General features: G+C 38.0%; 1 protein-coding gene across 1 annotated transcript in view; it reads right to left on the bottom strand.

The window, feature by feature from the left end:
- Positions 1-3544: 3544 nt before the first annotated feature.
- LOC119706158 (translation initiation factor IF-2-like) overlaps positions 3545-20439 on the bottom strand; it is a 65647-nt gene continuing 48752 nt past the window's right edge. The window contains exons 5-6 of the mRNA XM_038149415.1: positions 8994-9056; positions 3545-7018 (exon numbers count right to left, since the gene is read on the bottom strand). Coding sequence (XP_038005343.1) covers positions 6869-7018; positions 8994-9056 — 213 coding nt within the window. The 3' untranslated portion in view covers positions 3545-6868. The remainder of the gene's footprint in view (positions 7019-8993; positions 9057-20439) is intronic.

The raw sequence follows: 20439 nt of genomic DNA, 5'->3' as shown, positions 1-20439 counted from the left end.
AAGCTCTTGCTGAAGAAGTTATTTGATAATGACTTTCCTGCTAAGATGCAGCCTGTTTTAAAAAACACAAAGCCTAGTAATAAGAGGTTTCTTCAAAAGATGGAAGCAAATGTTATCTATTATTTAATGAAAATCACCTCAACATATTGATAAAATTACTTTAGCTCCACATTAGCTGAAACAAAAACACCTCCTCTGACCTACCTAAGGAAAAGGCATCATCTGAAAGAACTGTTACCTGTAGGTCCTGGCTACAGTAAAAAGTACCATACAGGATCCCCTGCCCATACCTGTTCAGGGGATTTCATGCTGATCTGAATGCTCACATGTGATTTAAGATAGTGCCTTGAACTGGTTTGTGACTAGGAAACCTTGTTAACAATAGACAGAGAAGCTCTAAGCTGGATTGCCTGCAGGAGTAGTAGAGGCCTCTAAAAAAGACCATGCAAAACTATCTGTAATGAATAATTTCAGTATCATTTAATTCAGCCACCAGGAGATGGATGGGAAAATGTCCTTACGAGGCCTGTCCTAATGCTATGATGTAGAGAGGCATCCTGGTGCATTTATACACCAAGTTAATTTCCTGTTATGGTCGGTCACTTCTAGGGGCACAGCCAAAATGTAGCTGGCATTGCAAAAATGTACAGACTTTAACTATACAGCCATGCTAATTCAATGAATCCTGACTTGGCTTCCACTCCAGACTTAGCAAGCACTGGACTATGCCAAGCACTCCCAGTGGATATTATTTGAGGATGAATAGGCCACCATCCTTTCCTTCTTCCATTGAATAAATATAGGTAGACTGCTTCGGTCAAAAGTTTAACATAACTTGAAAAACCTCAACTCTTTGGCTCCAGGCCACACACCGCACATTGCTTACATGGTGCCTTCATTTTTTTTTACAAATTATGTCTGCACAGTCCATATCATAAATTCAATATAAAATACAGTTACCAATAATGATGTATAAAACTTAATTTTAGAAAATGTATGGCATTATACCTTATTTATCTCTATAGAACTAATATCAGGGTTTATTTTGACCTCTAAATAAACCAAATTACAGTAACTCATTACTTGATTCAATTTCGTTATGAAAACCTCCCCTGCAAGCCTTCATCAAACCAACCACTACACACACTGCTTAACAGATAGCCAACTTCATGGCTGCCAATAACATCTGGCTAATTTCAGTTCACAAATGCTCCCAATTTGCCATGTGGAAAATAAGCAAATGTCAAGCCTGTTTCTGTAACTCAAAAGTAATTTAAACTGAATTCAAACTTCAGTTGCCATTTTCTGTTATGTAGAACATTATAAATTACACTGTTATTACTATACAAACCAAGTCTCTAAAATAGAACACAGATTTATGTACACTTTTGACTGAATCAGAAAGATAAACTGTGCTACGCGCAAATATCATAAGAATTATAACATCTTCATATTTCTGAAAATAAAGTTATTTTCCGTCTCATATATTTCTCACTGAGGTAATTTGCTGCTATTGAGAGTTAAGTCCACAGACTGAGTGGATGTTTTTGATTAAAAATTTCTGATTTGGAGGCAAAACTTTCGCTCCTTTTCTTCTCCTTTGTCATGATAGCCAAGGGAAGAAAAAATTGGCACCTCACCAAAACACACTTCGCCTAAGAATTGGTATAACCTGTTTCCAGATTTTTATCCAAAGCCTTCCACAGTTCCCAAGACTTTATCATAATCTAAGATTTGATCAACAACTAAACCCCATGGCAAAAGTATAAGGTATAGCTCTGCAGTGTCTGAAAACCATCAGGTTTGGGGTTTTACCACATCTTTCTTGCTTCACACTGATACACATTTCAGTTTCAGAACAGTAACACTGAGCATGCCTCATCATGAAAAAACAAATTGAAGAAAAATAATTTTCTAGGAACCAACAAGTTCCCCAACAAGACTTCCCCAACAAATTCCCCAACAAAACCATTTTATGGCTTTACTTCCCCCTCAGCGACTGCAGAATGCCAAAAACTATATAAATAAAGAATTTCAAAGGAAAGGAAACTGTCTATACAACAAATTGATGATGTTGTATCAAATAATGTCTTGCACATGAATTTAAATAGAAGCAGACAAGTAGATGCCAGTAAGTCACAATAAGATAATGTTATAGTTTGAGCTAAACCATTTAAAAAGTTCGTTTAAATAATCATATTTCATTTAAGGTATCTATAGACCAGCTTTAATTTCTAGAACCCAGGTGAATACGTGCAAGAGATACATTTTCTTACTCAATTCCCAAGTATGTTTCAAGAATGTTTGGTGTGTGTTTCCAAAGGTTTAGCATATTTGTACAGGCAGATGGGCACTGAAGATGTTAATCACAATGTTCATCACACATATGCTGTCTTCACCAAAATAATCCTTGAGATTTAATGGAACTATTAGCCAAATTCTGAGAAATTGTTCACATAAATAAAGAACAATTGTATAACTACACAGGAACTCTGAGATCATACTGGAATGCAGAGGGGGGAAAAATGCAGCCTGACCAGCAATTTACACCTTCTTCCAGTAGAGCATTATAGGCCTTATCTAATGAAAAATAGCAAGAGAAAAACAAAACAGAGCCTTAAGATATACAACATTATTCCAAATAATGCCAGCAGCAGAGGGTGTAGTCTATGACAATCCTATGAGGCATTATCAATGGATTAAGAATAGTCACTATAATGAAGTCTATAATCAAGTCTGAATCCAGATGAGCACTGACCACTTCCTGCATAGCAATATTGAAAGGTTTTGAATAATTCAAACATATTGTATACATCTTACTGGGCAAGCTGAAGACCTTTTATACTATGAACATACAATAGACCACAGTTTAGGAATAAAAGACCCAGATACAATATATATTTTAATTATCTTGACTCTGGAAGTAATCCTCTCTAAGCTCATACAGCTAGCTTGCCATACCTTAGCAATCAAATATAATTGAATTTAAAATTAAGTTTAATTAGGTCAAATAATGTTTCAGCTATATTGAGTATTAAATACATAATAAATGATCACTTTGCACTAAAAGCAATAAAAATTAATGAACTCTGGTCTAGTGTATGCTAATATAGTTTAAGTCTGGGCACTTTTTCATTCGTATTTTATACTGGGACATATTTTACTAACTTGCAAGTAGACAGATGAGCAGTAAAACATTTCCAGTTCACTCAAGAGTAAGTGACTATTTGGCAGAGCCTAATTTTCAGTAATGATAACTGCTGTAGAGAACAAAAGTAAATAGCTCTTCTGAAATTTTACCTTCTTTATGAAAGTGCTTTACATGTCTAGTTCATCATGTATTTGTTGTACGTTCCTTCTCAAAATAACAACACTAACTTCCTTGAGTTTACAACAAATCTGCATACAACCAACTGCAGAGGAGAACTGCAGACCGTCGCCCTGATTCTTTTTCTGGATGGAATTTTGCTCAAGTACCATTTGGTTCTGAAAAGCCCAATTTTCTATAAGGTTTTAACAGCTTTTTTTTTTTTTTTTTTTTTTTTTTTTTTTTTTTTTGTTCTGGAAATCTCCTGAGTTACTTATGATTTTACAGAGCTCAGACACATGAGGCACGCGGTATCACCACCATTACAAGATTTCAGCTATGCAGCTACCCCCTTACAACAGCCATTAAAAATGCAGCGCTGTTAAGTACCTTGCTGAATGCTCTGTGCAATAATCTCCAGATACCAGTGTTCACCACCACTTTGCTCAGTGGGATGTAGTAACTTTATTTAATAGCTATGGAATCCAATAAAGAACCAGCTGCCTGTGCCTGAGTAAGGAGCACAGCCCTTACTGTGCACCAGGCCTGCTGCACCAGGCTCAGGAGAAGGCTGCACTGAATGAAGAACCACATTTCAAAGCTGGGTCATGAGGAAAGAACAAAAGTCACAGCAGCAATGAGGAGCAAAAGCACAGACAGAAATAATCCAGAAGCTGCTCAGAAATTAACTAGGGAGAGAATGTCTGCAACAGGAGGAATATAGAACAGAACTCACGGAGGTGTTTTAAATACAAAAAACACTTTGCCCTCTATGATCATTAAAGCTGTCTCAGTTTACATGCTCCAATTCCCCAGCCTTTAAAGGGATAGCAGTAAAATCTGAAGTTTATGTAAGCCAGGTTAATTACATAATGTCTGTATATCATTACGCATATGCAGATCAAGAAGCTATCACCATTCTAAGAGACAAGCATGAAATACCACTGGCTGAGTTAACTGGACAGACTGAAGTCCATTGACTGAGTTAAGCCTCCCAGTGGAGGCCAACATGAACAAAGCCATGGCAGATATTAGGCACATTTCTCTTTAAATAAACTTCCGACCGCTGTGGCCTTGTACGTTCATGCACTCAGCCCTCACAGTCTGCTGGCCACATCTGTCACAAGTTATCACAAACTATTTGACACGGAGGAGATTTGCAAATCCACTTATTTAAGCTGGCAATAAAATGAGCCAAGTCCAACCAGTCAGTTTAATAAGCCAGTTTATCAACTCCTGAAGCATCAATGCCAGTTCAGATCACTAAACAAATACAAAGATCATTTAACATGCTTAGGTTACCAGTCCTTGTCCTGAGTCAGCAAAGCTCCGAGCAGTGTTTCCTGTGAAAGGAAATTCTGTCAGTATGACTTATTCCTAGGAAAAGACAGGTATGTCTGGCAATGGTCAGTCATAGAAAAAAAATGATCTATTTTTGTAAAAGGATTGTAGACACGTGATGATGTAATTGGCAGGAGACTCATATGGATGTTGCTTTCCAGGGTATGAAGTAATCCGGTCATTAAATAGTTAATAGCCTCTTTCTTTGCCACCTCCACCCTCTCCTGGACAAAGGTGGCCACCAGATACATTTACACAAACTGGAATGGTGGACAGTCAAGATGGCCAGATCTTTCCATTGCCAAGCACAAAAACGAGGTCCATCCCCGAGGTGATGCCGGTGAAACCAGCACAGAGGGACTGCACCGCCAGCTCTTTACATCAGCAGCTCAGGGAGCTGGAGACCCGACCACACCAGGAGTCATTCATCTCATGCAAACCAGACAGTGTGCTGCACAGGAGAGCCTACTATACTGATTTGTTATATACATACAATATTTAATAAAAAAATAACCAACCTTTTACACAGCTTGAGAGACTTATTATTTGTAAAAATTTAATGATCTATCATTATCCCACTGAAAATCTGAATATGTAATAGGGAACACATGCATTCAAATTTTCATATTCTTAGGCCTGGACAACAAATGCATTCACTAAAGATATACATATAAACAATTTGGCACATCTTTTCAGGGTACATCTTTTCAGAGCACAAGAGAGTTGCTAGACAAAGGAACCTGAACATTTAATTATTTACATCATGGTATAATCCAAAGACTCCAATTAAGCATAGAGTCCTCATTAAATAATTTAAAAACTGTCATTGCTTGGAAGAAAAGAAGGTATTGCATTGGGCTAAGCAAAGTCTCCTGAGAATGGCTATGACAGGCTAAGGATGGATCTCAGGCCAGCACCATTTCCCTAGCAATAGTGAAAAAAAGCTGTCCATGTGAAAGCAGAGTAAACACCTGGTGACAGACACGTAGTTTGCTCTCCCAGACTCAGAAATATGCAGCTTCAAGGGCTTCCTCAGATGGATGGCTTCACTCAGTCTAATAGCTCTTGGCAGTTTTTTCTTCCATGAATTTACCCTATTTGCTTTTTTGAACTCCTGCAAAACCTCTGGTATCCACAACACCCTGTGCCAGAGTTGTGCCACTGTGTGGTAGGTGAAATGACATCACTTTTGCTTTGGTAGGAACCTACAAGCAGCTTTATTTTGTGCCCTTAGTCTCAAGAGAAGGAATAATCTTACATGGACCACTTCTCATGGAACTAATCATGTGCCAATTTGTTCCCAGGATATTTGATTCCAGTTTATATAAGTTCCGGTACATTTGACTGTTTTTTAAACAGAAATTGTTCCAAACTTTTAATTATTGTAGACACTTCTCACTCCTTTCTTCAGCCCCCTCTCCATTTTCGGGAACAAGTTACTCTGCATGTGAGGCAACAGAGAAAGGAAAAGTGACCTTGCATAACACCACCACAGCTGGTTCCTGTGAGGTATGAACTGATTCTTCTTGACATTTTCCTTCTTTTTGAAATTTGCCATCACAAACATGAGAACAAAAGACAGACAACTCTCTGCCCTGTAACAGAAATCTTGAATTACCTATAATGTAAGATATGGCTCTCTAAAATCAAAACCCAAAACGACACATCTCTACTCAACATAAATAGCATTTAAACACACACAGAGAACAAAATGCTTCTACAGGTAAGTATTTAGCCATGGACTGCCAGATTCCAGTCATCCCTTTTGTGCTACAGCATTCCACAGGGCAATTAGAAGACCCTCCAATGTTTTCCAAAAACATGAGACACTTGGTATTTGGTCTAGTTGCATTCTCAGCACTGTCTTTATCATTAATCATAAGAAAAATACAATGTGAAAGGAAAAATAAAAGTTTATTTGCCATGTCTAGGAGGCTCACAAAGGTAATAGTCCTTCTTTACTTGGGGGGATGATAATCTAACTGACAGGAACACAAGTCATGAGAAAATGCGAACTCTTCCTGCCCAACTTGTTTTAATGTCAACAGCACCTGTTAGTTTTGATGGGCACATTTGAACCATTACCTGAAGTTAAGAAACCTGAGGGTGTTGTTATAAATTCACATGCCAGGCTCATTTCTTAACCAAAGGCACCTACCCTCTCCAAGTCAGTCATCTTGACAGTTTAAGTCTCCTGTCACAGCCAGAGGCAAACTGGCCTTAAGAGCAAGTCCTGTCAGTGGGGAAGGCACAGTACCACATGCTGAACAGGAACCTGCAGTATTGCCATGTGCAAGAGTTCAGGGCAAAGTAAGCTTCAGAGACACAAGAGACAATATAATCCATACAGCATAAATCAATCAGCACTTCCTGGTAACAGAAAAAAGGGGTGACAAGCTTGAAGTTATCTCAAGCAGAAAAAGATACATCAACTAGTGTTTACATAAATTGTACATTTAAATAAACTGATCATTCTTCAAGATACAATGCATACCCTTTATATTCTCATGGGATATTCCCCACCCTGTTGACCTGAGTGATTCTGAAGCACTGTAAGGAAAGATTCAAATTTCTTCACCCATTCATTTCTCACCCCTATTTTCTAACACAGACTCCAGCATGCATTTGCATTGAAATAGTGAAATTCTGCCTTGATGACAGTGGGAAGAGTTTTCTTAACAGCCCTTCACACATTTTATTGACAAGATCCCTCTAAAGTAGGGATTTACAAATCTTTTCATCAAAATCCAAATTCAATGGTTTTATTAGTCATTGTCTTACAGATCAATGTTTAGTCAATTACTTTATCTCTTCTCAGATTCATGTTTGTTTTGGCAATAATAATGGTTACACAGAAAAGCAATACCAAGAAAACAATATTTTATAAATTTTAAGTGGTATTTAATAACTGCAAATGAAGGACATTGCTCCACAGAAATACAGACAGAGCACTGAGCAGAGTGAGGTTTGTGGTTTTCTGATGAGCGATAGATACAGCAATAATACTGGCAAACTCAGAGCTAAGATCAGATCACATTAGAACACCCTCCTCCAGGAATTCTATTAGCAGAAATTGTCCCCTTCAAGCAGTATTTAAATCTTTAGCTATTAGTCAAAGGAGAAGCTATATTTATCCAAGTATTTCTACAGCAGTGTAACAGATTCTACACAAGGAAATTTTAACTCATTGTCTGAATCACTGAAGAATAAAATACACACTTTTTCCAGAAACATGAAAATAGTTAAACCTAGCATTTTCCATCCCATATCAGAGTTAAGCATGTAAAAATGATCAATTTGTCCAAAATAATAATAAATAGTCAACAACTTCCAATTTTCCCTGAAGAACAACAATTCCTTTCAAACTCCTTTAAAGGAATAACAATTCCTTTGAAGTTGGGCCCAATGTAAGGTTTGATGGGATGAACTAACATTAAAGTATTAGCTCACAGACAAGGTCAGGCTACAGTGAGTTTATGATTTCCAAAATAGTGCTGGATTCTACCCAGCTCACTTGAAGTGCCTGCAGGAGCTTGTGTTTGTCTGCAGCCATCCAGGCAGGTGAGCCCTTAAATGTAATTAATGCTTCAAAGAACAGGTATACTTCAAACCAAAATTAACATCTGATCCTTAAAGAAACCACAGCATTAGGTTTGACACTTGCTAATAAATAAAACTGTTAAAACAAGCTGTGTTTATTCTCTATTTTTTCCATTACTTTTTCTGTCGGTACTATGTGAGTAGTCTACATAAAAGGAAAACTGGTTCAACAGCTGACTGTAAACAGAACACTGCAAATATTGATGAAAACACAGAACAGAAGAATAGCAAATTTTCCTATTTTAATTCCATGGATTTGAAACTATAACTTCAAGTGTACCTTAATGTCACAAGTTTACAGGAAAAACAACACACATTGCTGTTTACTGCATAATTACCCTCATTAATACTTTGATTTAACATCCACCATAATCAACAGAGAGAGTTTGGTTCTTACAGCTTGCATCAACCACCACTGACAACTGAAATGGAATTATAAACAGTATAAAAGGTCTATATTAAAATCCTGCATTCAAAGCCCTTTTGTCATGTTAATTATTTACTAATAAGAGATTCAATGCTTTACAATAAACTGTCATTATGACATCATTTTTTCTTTTAAAAGTTTAATACAGAAAATGAGAGAAGTAATATAACAAACTTGTTTCCATAACAAGCAGAACAAGTTATTCATGCTATGTATGAAAACAACACAGCTGAGAAGATGGAACAGGCTTATTTCAGAATACTCCTAACAGCCATATTTTAGTTACAGGGGGGCAAAAAAGAAAATTAAATTACTCACACTTGTATCCAGGCTGCAGATACTGATTGTATCTTCATCTTGAGTACTCTGTTTCCGTTTTTTCTACAAAGCAAAATGAAAAGAAAGCTCAGTTTTGGTGAACAGTACCAACTGCCTTTGGCTTGATCCCAAGACAAGTATACATCATGATGTCATACACATAAACATATGTGTACATATATTTAACTTACTCTCATTATCATTATAATCACCATGTATGTGAATATAAACTCTCTTTTCATGAGTTGAAAAGCTACCTATTAGCACATAGTGAATTAAATGCTGTTCCTTTTCTGCTCAGATAGGTTCACTTCCATTAAGAATCTTCATTCCAACTAAAAGCATAAGTAATTATTCCATGTTGGAAATTGTACTTTGGCACTTGATATGAACTTTTGTAACTAATAAGACTGTCAGGAAGAGAAACTCATATTTTGTGCTGAAAGCTTATACTTAAGATTTTTCAAGGGCTACCTTCAGCAATGAAACCCTGTCCACAGACAGTCAATATAAAAGGTGAAATGTACTGCAGGAATCACATTAGTGCATGTTAGGGTTTCACTCTCCACGCCAGCGATTGCATTCTGCTCCGTATTCAGGTTTTGGGTTTGTAAATGGCAAGCCCTCCCTTGTGTCATTTCACAGGTTCACCACAAGATTAATCTTCATGCACTTCAAGTAAGTGTGAAGTGTCATTTAACAGAGCTCTGCGTAGTCTACCAGGCCCCGAAGCTTCAGGAAACAAGAGAAGTCACAGAATACATGGCTCTTATTTATCCAGCTGCATTGTCTTCCAATGTCAACCAGAGATAAGCAATAACACATAATTATAGCTGGGATTTAGTTTCCAGTCTACAGAAGTCAAAGATGAGCAATTTAGAGACCAAAAACTCCAGATAGATGCTATACAGAGTTCATAGCTTATGGGATGTCCAAAGCTCAGCTAAAAGGTAGAAGCTGCACACAATGAAGGTATTTCTTATTTAAAAAAAAAAAGTAGAAAAATTGTATTCCCCCCGCCATGCCCCCAGCTCTTGTGAAGCCAGTGAAACAATTTCAAATCTACAAGGTCAAGCATATGGTTTCTGAGAACAGTTTCTTTGATGAGAAAAGATAAGGAATATTTATCACAAAACTCAGAAGTTTTGTTTTCATACTCTTTTAAAACTAAACTCTTGGTGTTGAAGCCTTTTATATTTATTCACTAGTATTCAGCAGATCTTTGATTCATTAAAATACAATTTTGCTTTTTTTTTCAGAAAATAACTTCTGATACTTTTTTTTAAACAATATTTTCAAAGTCAGCAACAGCTGTGTTTTAACAGTATTATTGTCCAGAAATTGGACCATGAGTTCTGTCACCACATTACACAGTGAGAAGTGTTTTATGAAAGTAATTCTTCACCCTCAGACTAAGCACAATCAAATCCCTTTTATTGCTATAGTATGGATTATTAGCAACAAGATAAAGCACTGACTAGAACACAGAAATTTCTGGACCAGACCACACTGAGCTATGAATAGAAATATCTGAAATAATACTGACTATGTCTGCTTATCCTGTATCAGTCTTTTGTAAGGTTTCTTTTTTCCCCCACAGGATAAACTAATCTGAATTGCTATTCTAGAGTAAGCAAATGTGAATTCATTGTGAGAAACACAAACCAAGGATGAGATGTGTCCGGTCTGTACTTTGCCCAGAGAGTAACATCATCTAAGATTCTAGCTGCAGACTAGAACATGCTGCAGACTGTTCTTGAAACCTAATTAGAATTTTGGGGACCCAAATGCATGCATCATTCATTTGTACTCAAAAAAATCATATATTGATTCTACTTAAGTCTACACCAAGTCTTTACTTCACAAAAAAAATCATAAAACTGAAAAGTACCAGCCCTCCAAACAGTAGACACAGGTTAACTAAAAATGAAGGGCATTTGGATTTGGAATACGGCTTTCTACAAGAGAAGGATAAATTAAAATCATGCATGGACCTGGTGTACCTGAGTCTGTACTAAATGATGCTTCCAGTGCATGGATGGACAGGACGCAACTGCATCCACAGCTTGGGATGGTGTTGCTTCAAGTCTGACATCGCAGACTTGATTTCACTGCTAATGGAGTGTGACAAATGACCACACACACAACAAATGGGCAGCTTCTTTGTTAAACAACCAACCATAAGATTCTTACTGCAGTCACATGGTTACAGATTAACACAGAAGGTGGCATTTTCAACACTGGCCAGCTACAAGGAACGTGGATTGAGACTATAAATTACATAATACGAATAGGCAAAGCTACAGGATTAAAGTGAACTTGAATGAGGCAGGACACGGTTTTACTGCAGAGGGAAGGTTACACAACAACTATGTGTGGGCTCTAACTGCTGCATTCAAAGCACATGTCTGGGTCCAAAACACAGAGGTATCATGGCCAAAGCCGTGGCCGTGAGGACAAGCATCCATGGCAAAGCTATTCAGGTAAAGCACAGCACAAAATGGAGTCAGCAGGAATTAAAATACTCATATCTTACTTAGAGGCAACTTTTTTGGTTATATAACTCAACATCAATACACTCCTGAGGAACAAATCAGTATCAACTGTGATGTACAGACCAAAAGCAATGAAAAGATAAAAGCAAAGTGCAGGGAAAGCAATTACATATTGAGTAAGTCTGGGAAGCCTCAACAAAACAGATCTCTTGATCTACCCCATAATTCACTGTGCTAATCAAAGGATCATTCCTCACTTTATTTTAGATCTTCTACTTACTGAAAAGTACTACACACTTAATATAAAAGCTACTGAATATGAAAGGTTATCTGGAAGCTTGCAAATATTATATTGGTAATGTTCTCTGTGAGCCTCAGTGCTTATGCAACACCAATTATTTCAAATAGAAATTGTTAAATATTAACCACTGCAGGCAAGATTAATGATTTAATATTTCTGAGAGTTTCAAGGGCTATTATCATTGTATAAGTGGGAGGCAGAATTCCATGGCAAAAAAAAAAAAAAAAATCCAATAATTGAGCTACCAGACCATAGATAAATTTCTTTGCCCATAATAAGTGGATTAGAAGCAAAGACTGCAGTGGATATTGTGCAGGGAGCATAAGGTGCTCATTAAATTAATCCCTGCTCTTCATGAAGATCTTTTCCCCAAAGGGGTTACAAGTGCTGTCTCAGCTGTCATAGCACAATGCAACTGCCCCCTGAATCTGCCTGTCCCACAAAATCACCCCTTGATGCTTGCTCTCCATTTTACGTTGTAACTCACACGGCACACGAAGCAACACAAACCTCTCACCACAGCAGCCCAGAAGCTCAGCCCGGTGTAGCAGCCTCTGGCAGAGCCCAGGGCAGGGCTGCTGAGGAAGCACAGCAGTGTCCCAGCTAGGCAGGCTCAGTCCTCACTCCAGCCCTGCTCCCTCACCATCCCCAGCACACTCTGACATCAGAGTGTCCCACTGCTGCAGTGTGTGACACCCTGAGCACAGAACACCCTGGTAATGCCACACCGGGCTATGAGCAATGGGCAAACGCCATCTGAGCACAGACCATCTCTTTATTAGAATTTGTATGTACGTGAACCAAACTAAATTGAAAAACGTTATGATGCTGTTTGCCTTGCTGGGAAAACAGGAAAGCTTGGAACACTTGGATAACTTAATTTTGCACAGTATTTAGAGGCCTTAAAAATGGGTACAGACCTGCATGAAAATAGTAGCAAGAACATGTTCTGATGAGGAGTGTGTCTGTGTTTTCTGACTGACCACACAGGTGCATTACCTGCATCTGAACATGTTCCTCTGGGCTGAAAAAGCTTTTTCTATCATAATTTTGAATCCTAATGTTTGTGATACTGCTGCCCAAAAGGCTGTGCCTACATCCACAGTTACAGAGACACGACTTCCTGACCTTAACACAGCAGGAAAGAGTTGTTTTCCATAATTATCTCACAGGAGATGAGAAGATAAGATATCTAATTATATGTTAAAGTATTGATTTCACTAAAGGAATTAGAGCAGTAAGTATCCCTTATTCTTACAAGGAAGGCTGGATTAACATAGTCTCCATCACAGGGTTTTAATTATCAATACCACAGATTTATAGTTAACCACCTGGGAGATGAAATGCAAAGATGCACAAAAATTGCTTGACAAAACTCATTGCTGTAAGGACAAAAGCAAAAATGCTTTTCAGAAGAGCCGCTAACTTTTGTTAAATCATCTCTCCATTCTAAATGCTTAGAAATGGGTCTGCACACAGACTGGTATCAAAATAAATAACAATTCAAGATAATGTATTTGCATAGGCACATCATACCCTTAGACCTTAGTCAGAGACAGACTCGTTTCAAAGCCAAACACTAAAAAACTTTAAGCCTTTTTTCATACCAAAATCCATTCCAATGAAACAGACTTTTCCCATGTCCCCAAAACAAAAAGTCCAAAACAAAGAAAAATTAGAAACCATTCAATTAGCCTGTATTTCAGATTGTTTTCATATGAAAGCATTTTTCAAACAGTCTTTCCAGAACATACACCTGAACACACCTCAATACTGCTAACTGGAAGAAAATAACTTTTTAAATAACAGATTTTTATGATTTAAATAAATGCAAATAAGTAGAAGTGCATATATACACACCTACACACACACATATAAAATATGTATATATTTTATGTATACATACATATAACAAGTGTATATACATATATATACGTTTGCAATAATGCAGAAAAGGGAAACCATTTAGCTAACAAAGCTTTGTATCATTTTCACTGTTGAGAAAAAATGAGGAAGGGATTCACTACTCTGGGCTTCATGTTCCTCTCTAACTTATGGCACACTTTTATCAGGGACAATATCTGTATCAGACTAAATTAAAAGACAAAACTACCCAAAGACAAACAATTTGAAGAGATCAGGTAGAGCAAAGATAAAATCAAAAGGGATTAATGTGGAAGGATGGGAAAAAACTGATCAAAGACTTAATAAAAAGTCAAACATCATGGGCCAGGTTTAAACCACCCTCCAAAGGGTAGATTATGTCTGCGTGAAAAGCAGCATTATTACATTATTTTTTTTCTTTTAATTTTAGAAAGCAATCAGTATCTCCTGAGCCAGCTGAGAACCCCTCTATATCTACAAGGAACCTTCCCACCCAAAGCCTGATGATAGCTTTATGCCCTAGGAATCACAGCTGGTGTTGAAGCAGCTCAGAATAAGGCAGGAGCACATCATTTCTTTATAAAAAGACATCAAATCACAGCAATAATCCAGACTTCCATGTGAATTTCTAGTTACATTTTTATCACAAATTTTATACAACTTTTTTTTAAAGGTAGTTAGCCTATAAATTCTCTTGATGTGTAATTACTTTTCATCAGCAACATCCACATGTGTATACTCAAATATAGATGTGCATTTCTAAGCACCCTTCTAATTCTTAAACCTTTAACACATACAGAAGCTGGTAAGTTCAAAAGAATAGTCAGACACTAAAATTCTCATTCTTTTTTCTTTGTAGTTTGTCAGTGCATCCACACCCATCTAACCAACACATGGATCTCTCTTCAAAGATCCCTGAAAAGTACCACTTGATAAGACCATATTTATTCTTTTAATGACTCCAAAAATTCCATCTGCTGTTGCTTTTGTGTTACAAGATCTGTTTCAAGTTTTCATTGCTTCCGTTTCAAATCACATTCAAATAATCTCAAAATTATCAAGCTCCCAGTTAGTTACACCACACAGTATGGAGGATTCAGAGAGGACAGAGTCCAGTGATGAGGCACAAATAGGACAAAAGAGATGTTAAGAGGAATGCAAAAAGGGAGGTAGGGTGAAAGAGAAAACTACAAACTGCACTGCTTCAATGTTTCAATTCTCCTAGCTAATTTCAAATGTTTCCAAAAGTTTAACAGATGACACAGCCAGCAAACACAAAAGTTAAAACATTTCAATTTAGTCTTCCTAATACAAGAGGAAAACCATCCTAAAAGTCAGCATTTTTCTTACCTGGTGTTATTACTCAGTTAATGAAATATGCCTTGGATCCGGCTTAATTACTAAGCCAGAGATTAATAACCTTCTGTTAAGGTTAGTTGAATAATCACTAACATAACATTTCCTGCTACAGGTGATGGGCTATAATCCCACCAAGCAGAGTTCAGAAGAGAACTAGAAAAGACAGTAGTGGTGTTGCAATACCCAGCTTCAAGCCAGAATGATACTGAAAAAAAGAGTAAGCCTCTCATGGGATTAGACACTTTCCATCATATCACACCTGCTGCACTGGCATTAAAGCATCTTAAATGAAATAAAGGCAGAGAAGACACCAAAAAAAAAAAAAAAAACCACCCACAAAAAACCCACAAAACAACAACAACAACAAAAAACTTGAGCCTGGCTGTCCTAAAAGGTCTGTATAGCAGGAGAATGTGACATATTAATCACACAAACAGCTCGGTGTGCAATCCCCAACAAGAAATATCTGCATTTCCTGTGGAATATGGGGCTTGGTTCTGAGATAGCCAATTATAGTTTCACAAAAAAGTGACAACTGATTCCCTAGAGTTTAAGCCCTTTCAGAAAGAGATGGATCTTCTTCCACCTTTAAAGGTCAGCCTTCTTGGCCTTCACCACAGCCTGTCACTCACCTTCTTGCCAATACCTGTGAGCCTCCCTGTTCATGTCCCTCTTCCATGGCCGTACCACTGACAAGAGTTTGAGGGATGAGGTGACAAAAACATCTTCAAATGAGTTTTCCCAGAGCATGATGCCTTTTTTAGCTGAATAATGCAACATATATGCCTTTGGAGACCATAATCTCAGAATAGTGAATTCTAACACAAAATTTTTTGAAGTCTAGTACTTGCTACCCTGCATTTCAGTATGACATTTCTTTATGTTATATTGGCAAAAGGAACTTGCAATCAAAAATTCTTTAGTATTATAATAAAACTGCTTTCCATGTGTATTTCCAGGGCTCTCGTCTGTTTGGAATACCAGAGACATTCCAGGTTTCATTTTTTCAAGAGTGACACAAAATCTTTAACATTATTGCTTTCAAGGAGAAATGGCCAGAGATGACCTGACTGCACAGTCTGCACTGAGACTGGACACAGCATGGGCAGTCCAGCTTCCCACCCTGCACACGTTCAGCTGGCAGGAGCCCTGGATACCGGTGTTAGGAACAGGACTTGCTTGTTCCTGATATTCCAAAGAAAACAAACAAATTAAAAACCAGACTCTGCTCTGTTACAGCACAGCAAAAACTGCAATGGAGGTGAGGTCATCTCTGCCACTGATGACTTTCACACTTTCCAAGCACTTCCAGGAGTCATCACATCTCTGCTGGCCAAAATGGCAGCTCCTTGGCAGCCTCCCCTCGGCACAGCCAGCAGGCTCTGCTTCTGCACTGCTTGTTGTGATGGATTGGAGATTTTCCGGTCAATGTAATGTAAAAGGAACACTGAAGTGAACAATGAAATGAAAGTTATATTCAATGTGTTTAACATTAACAACAGGAAATGGGTGTGCATGTACGGGATGCTGTAAGGACAAGGATTAGCACAGCTTTGTTTGAGGACTGGTATTTACTTTGTCTTTATTTAACCTTCTTCCTTCCCCTTTTTGGAAGACAGGGGAGAGGACCAGTAACTGGAATCTAGAACAGTTGAAAACACTGACACTTCTGCAAACTTTACAGTAAAGTTCAAACCAAATTCAGCTAAATAAGTCACATTTATTTCTTCTGCACAGGAGGCTTTTGTTGCGTGAGAATCCTTTCTCAGCCAAAATCTGAACACTCCTACATAAATTATGCTTCTAATTAACACAATCAATAGCTAATGGTTTTAAACTCACCTAGTATATAAATAAAAAAATAAGATGCAATGTAAAAGAGTCCATACACTATTTAGATTCAGCTTCTGTTCTTCTTTCAAATAGTTTTCAGCTGGGATCTGTCAGATCCAGTTCTGTATGTCTCCAAGTAACATAACCAGTCAGCATGCAAACAGTCCCTGGATTCCTTAGTCTTCGGCAAGCTGAGGTGATGAATCTGCAGCTCCTGGCCTCGTATGTTTGTGCTGAGGGAGTTTAGCATAGGATTGGTTGTAAAAGCAAGAATAATCAAAGTTAGGGTGTTTTAATGCTCTACCTCTATCCTTTAAGGTTTTGTGCACTTGCAGGGCACACAGGCTCTTGAACATCAAGTCACTGAATCCCTTAGGTTGGAAAATCCCTCTAAGATCACCAAGTCCAACCATTAGCCCAGCACTGCCAAGCTACCACTAACTTGTGTCCCTCAGTGCCACAACTACATGGCTTTTAAACACCTCTGGGGATGGTGATTCCACCACTGACCTAGGCAGCCCATTCTGGTGCTTGACAGTGCTTTTGGTGAAGAAATTGTCCTTAATATCCAATCTAAACCTTCCCAGGTGCAACTTCAGGCTGCTTCCTCTTGTGCTGTCACTTGTTAGACCTGGGAGAAGAGACTGACCCCCACCTGGCTACACCTTCCTATCAAGTGCTGTAGAGCCATAAGGTTTCCATATCCCAGATTTGCCTCACACTACAGCCCCCTGCCTTGATCACATATTTCTGAGAACTTCAAAGTACAGTCTTAGTCAACATATACACAAATATTTTGAAATAACTTGGATTCCTAAATGAGAGGATTTTTTAAAGTTTTCCAAGAAAGGATGCTGTAAACTGGGGCTGGAGCTGCAAAATGGGAAATCAGATCTGTTCCCTGGTGTCCCTAATGGGCTACTCTTATTCACATACTAACAGTCCAAAATCAAAGCTCAACACAAATCATTAAGATCAAACAAGTACTAAATGCTAACCACTGCAACATGTAAGACAGGAAAGTTTTTATACAGCAGTTTGAAATGACAGATTTTAACTCTATACTTTGTTCTACTCTAGATGAACATGACAATCAGGAAGCATTTATCCCCAAAGTATCTAACCTGAATTTCCCTTGCCATGAAAAAAGCCCATTTCTTCCCATGCTGCACTTGGCAAATACAGAGAACTAGTGCCTACTTTGCAATTGTTTACACACACTCAGATAAGCCTATACTCACATCTTATATCATCTTGTTTTTCTACATGCAAGATGCACTGAATACTTTAAACCTCTCTCAAAGGCTGTATTTTCTACAGTTATTATCAACCTTGCTACTTTTCTGTCCACATCTCTCCAAACTGCAGTGTCCATAACAGCACCCAGTTTTCCAGGTGACACCATATCCACATGCTACAGAGCAGAATCATCCTGCACTGTAAATACAGTGTAAGTAGGATGTGTGACCGCTTTCACTTGGACAATGGAGACAATAATACATCTTGCTATAAATATTCCTCTTTAAGCCCTAGCATCAGCTAAAATTCACATTTTCAGGCTAGGAGACTGAGGCAGAGATGTTCACATGGGTATGACAGATAAGCAGAAGCAAAGACCTAAACCCATCACCCTGCAGCAACAAACAATGAATACAGAGAAAAATAAACCGTCCTCCATCCCACTGGGAATAGCAGAGCATGTTACCTCAACCTTTAGCAAATTTCTTTTCTTACACAAGAAAACATTCCTGCCAAGCAACATTTTGGTTTAATCAATAACCAGTCTTAAATCCTGGCATGCTTGGAAGGAGTATCTGTGCAATTCCAACTTACACACAACAAAAAACAAAAAGTTCCACGATCCCGACTGATGCTTACCTGATGATGCACAAATAAGCAGCACCACACCATGAGTTATTTTGTATCGTACTCAGATTTTAGCAGGTTTCTCAATTTCCAACGAGACAGTGGAAAGCCTTTGCTACAGAGGAGTCCCTATGTCTGTCCCTCAGTTTTCGGCAGGAACTCCTCCCCATGCAGCCACACAGCTTGCTCTCGCTTCCTGTCATGCAGTGCACTGCAAGTGTCAGAGGCTGATCTGCACTGTTGTGTCTATCTCTGTCATGGCTTTTCTCTCACACGCTGGTTCACAATAAAATTTAAACAGACAAAAGTGTTTTACAAACAGCCAATAAGCGAACAGCACCAGTATGGTGAAGGTAAATATATCACTAACAGGTTTCTAAAATAACAGGTAGGTGTTTGGGAACTTCGAGCCTCAGTAACTGAAACAGCCCATCTCCACCTGTGCAATTCTTACACAGCAGCAACAGGCTGTCAACTCAAGAGCAGACAACTATGTCCAAATGCAGACATCTCAGCACACAAAGCAGCTGGTAGATGCTGGGCAGAACTTTTAAATATTTCTTTTACAATTTTTTTTTTCAGCATTTGAGAAGTTGTGGGATGTGTTTAGGAGAGGTTCTTAAATTAACAATGGTAAAAATTAAGAACAGATTGTTTTAGAATCAGCCTCGAATAAAGGAGCAAAGATAAGCATGACAAAGCACCCCAATATTGTGTGTAAGGACAAGTGCAGACTTCGATTTTATCCCTAAAAATTCAATATAATTAGAAAGAAAAAATGATACTTCACTTTTGGTCTTCCCCTATCCTGTTCAATCTTTTGTGACTTGCTCAGATCTACAAACACAGAGCTGATTTTGCTATCAGCAGAATTCTGCATTCTTCCAGTGGGCAAGAAGGAAAAAAAAAATTAATTTGGATAGCAAGATAACAGCAATTCAAACTTCATCTTTAAAGAAAACAAGTCCTTAGTGAGCTGGTGCAATCTTTTCCCAGAATAAAAAATTTCTGCTGAGCTCGGAGGAAGAAGATAAAAGGTGAAACTGATACCAGTGAGCAACCAGTTCCTTTGAGGAGTCACAACATCTCTGCAGACAGAAAATACTGACTGAAAGACCTTTCAGAAAACAGACATTTTAGGCCAAGACTTAAAAAATTACTGAAGTACATCACTCTTGGTGAATGCTATTAGCCTGTCTTTTCTGCCCAAAAGTGAGGCAAAACCCAACCTAGCCACTTTTTCAGACAGTGCCAGCAGGATATGGTGTATTTTTCCAAGGAAATACATATAAACACTATATCTAAGTCTGCAGTATTTTATAAGAATTACTTAGTCTCTCTTTATTAACTTAGATTAAAATTATTTCTTAAATAATCTTTTATCCCATACAGGAAACCTTAATCCTCTGCTATCAGAATTTGGTAACACCTAACCCAGAATCAAATACAGGAGAGCAATTTTTTTTTTCAAGTGTTATGCTATCCATAGCTCTTTAATTACACCAAAGATGAAGAGAGGTAGGCATTTTTCAATCAGATTTCCTTGTAACACTTGGATTTCAGTATTCCACTTCCTGGAGACCACAAAGACTTCAACTTGCTATGCTTCTTTCTATTTTCACTTGCACTACTCCTCAGGCTGCCTAGAACCACCTGCTTCAACAGCCACCAGAATTTAAGAAGCCTAAAGGCAGATACCACAGATTTC

The sequence above is a fragment of the Motacilla alba genome, chromosome 12 (assembly GCF_015832195.1).
Source record: "Motacilla alba alba isolate MOTALB_02 chromosome 12, Motacilla_alba_V1.0_pri, whole genome shotgun sequence".
Lineage (NCBI taxonomy): Eukaryota > Metazoa > Chordata > Aves > Passeriformes > Motacillidae > Motacilla > Motacilla alba.
This window is presented reverse-complemented; position numbering and strand designations above follow the sequence as displayed.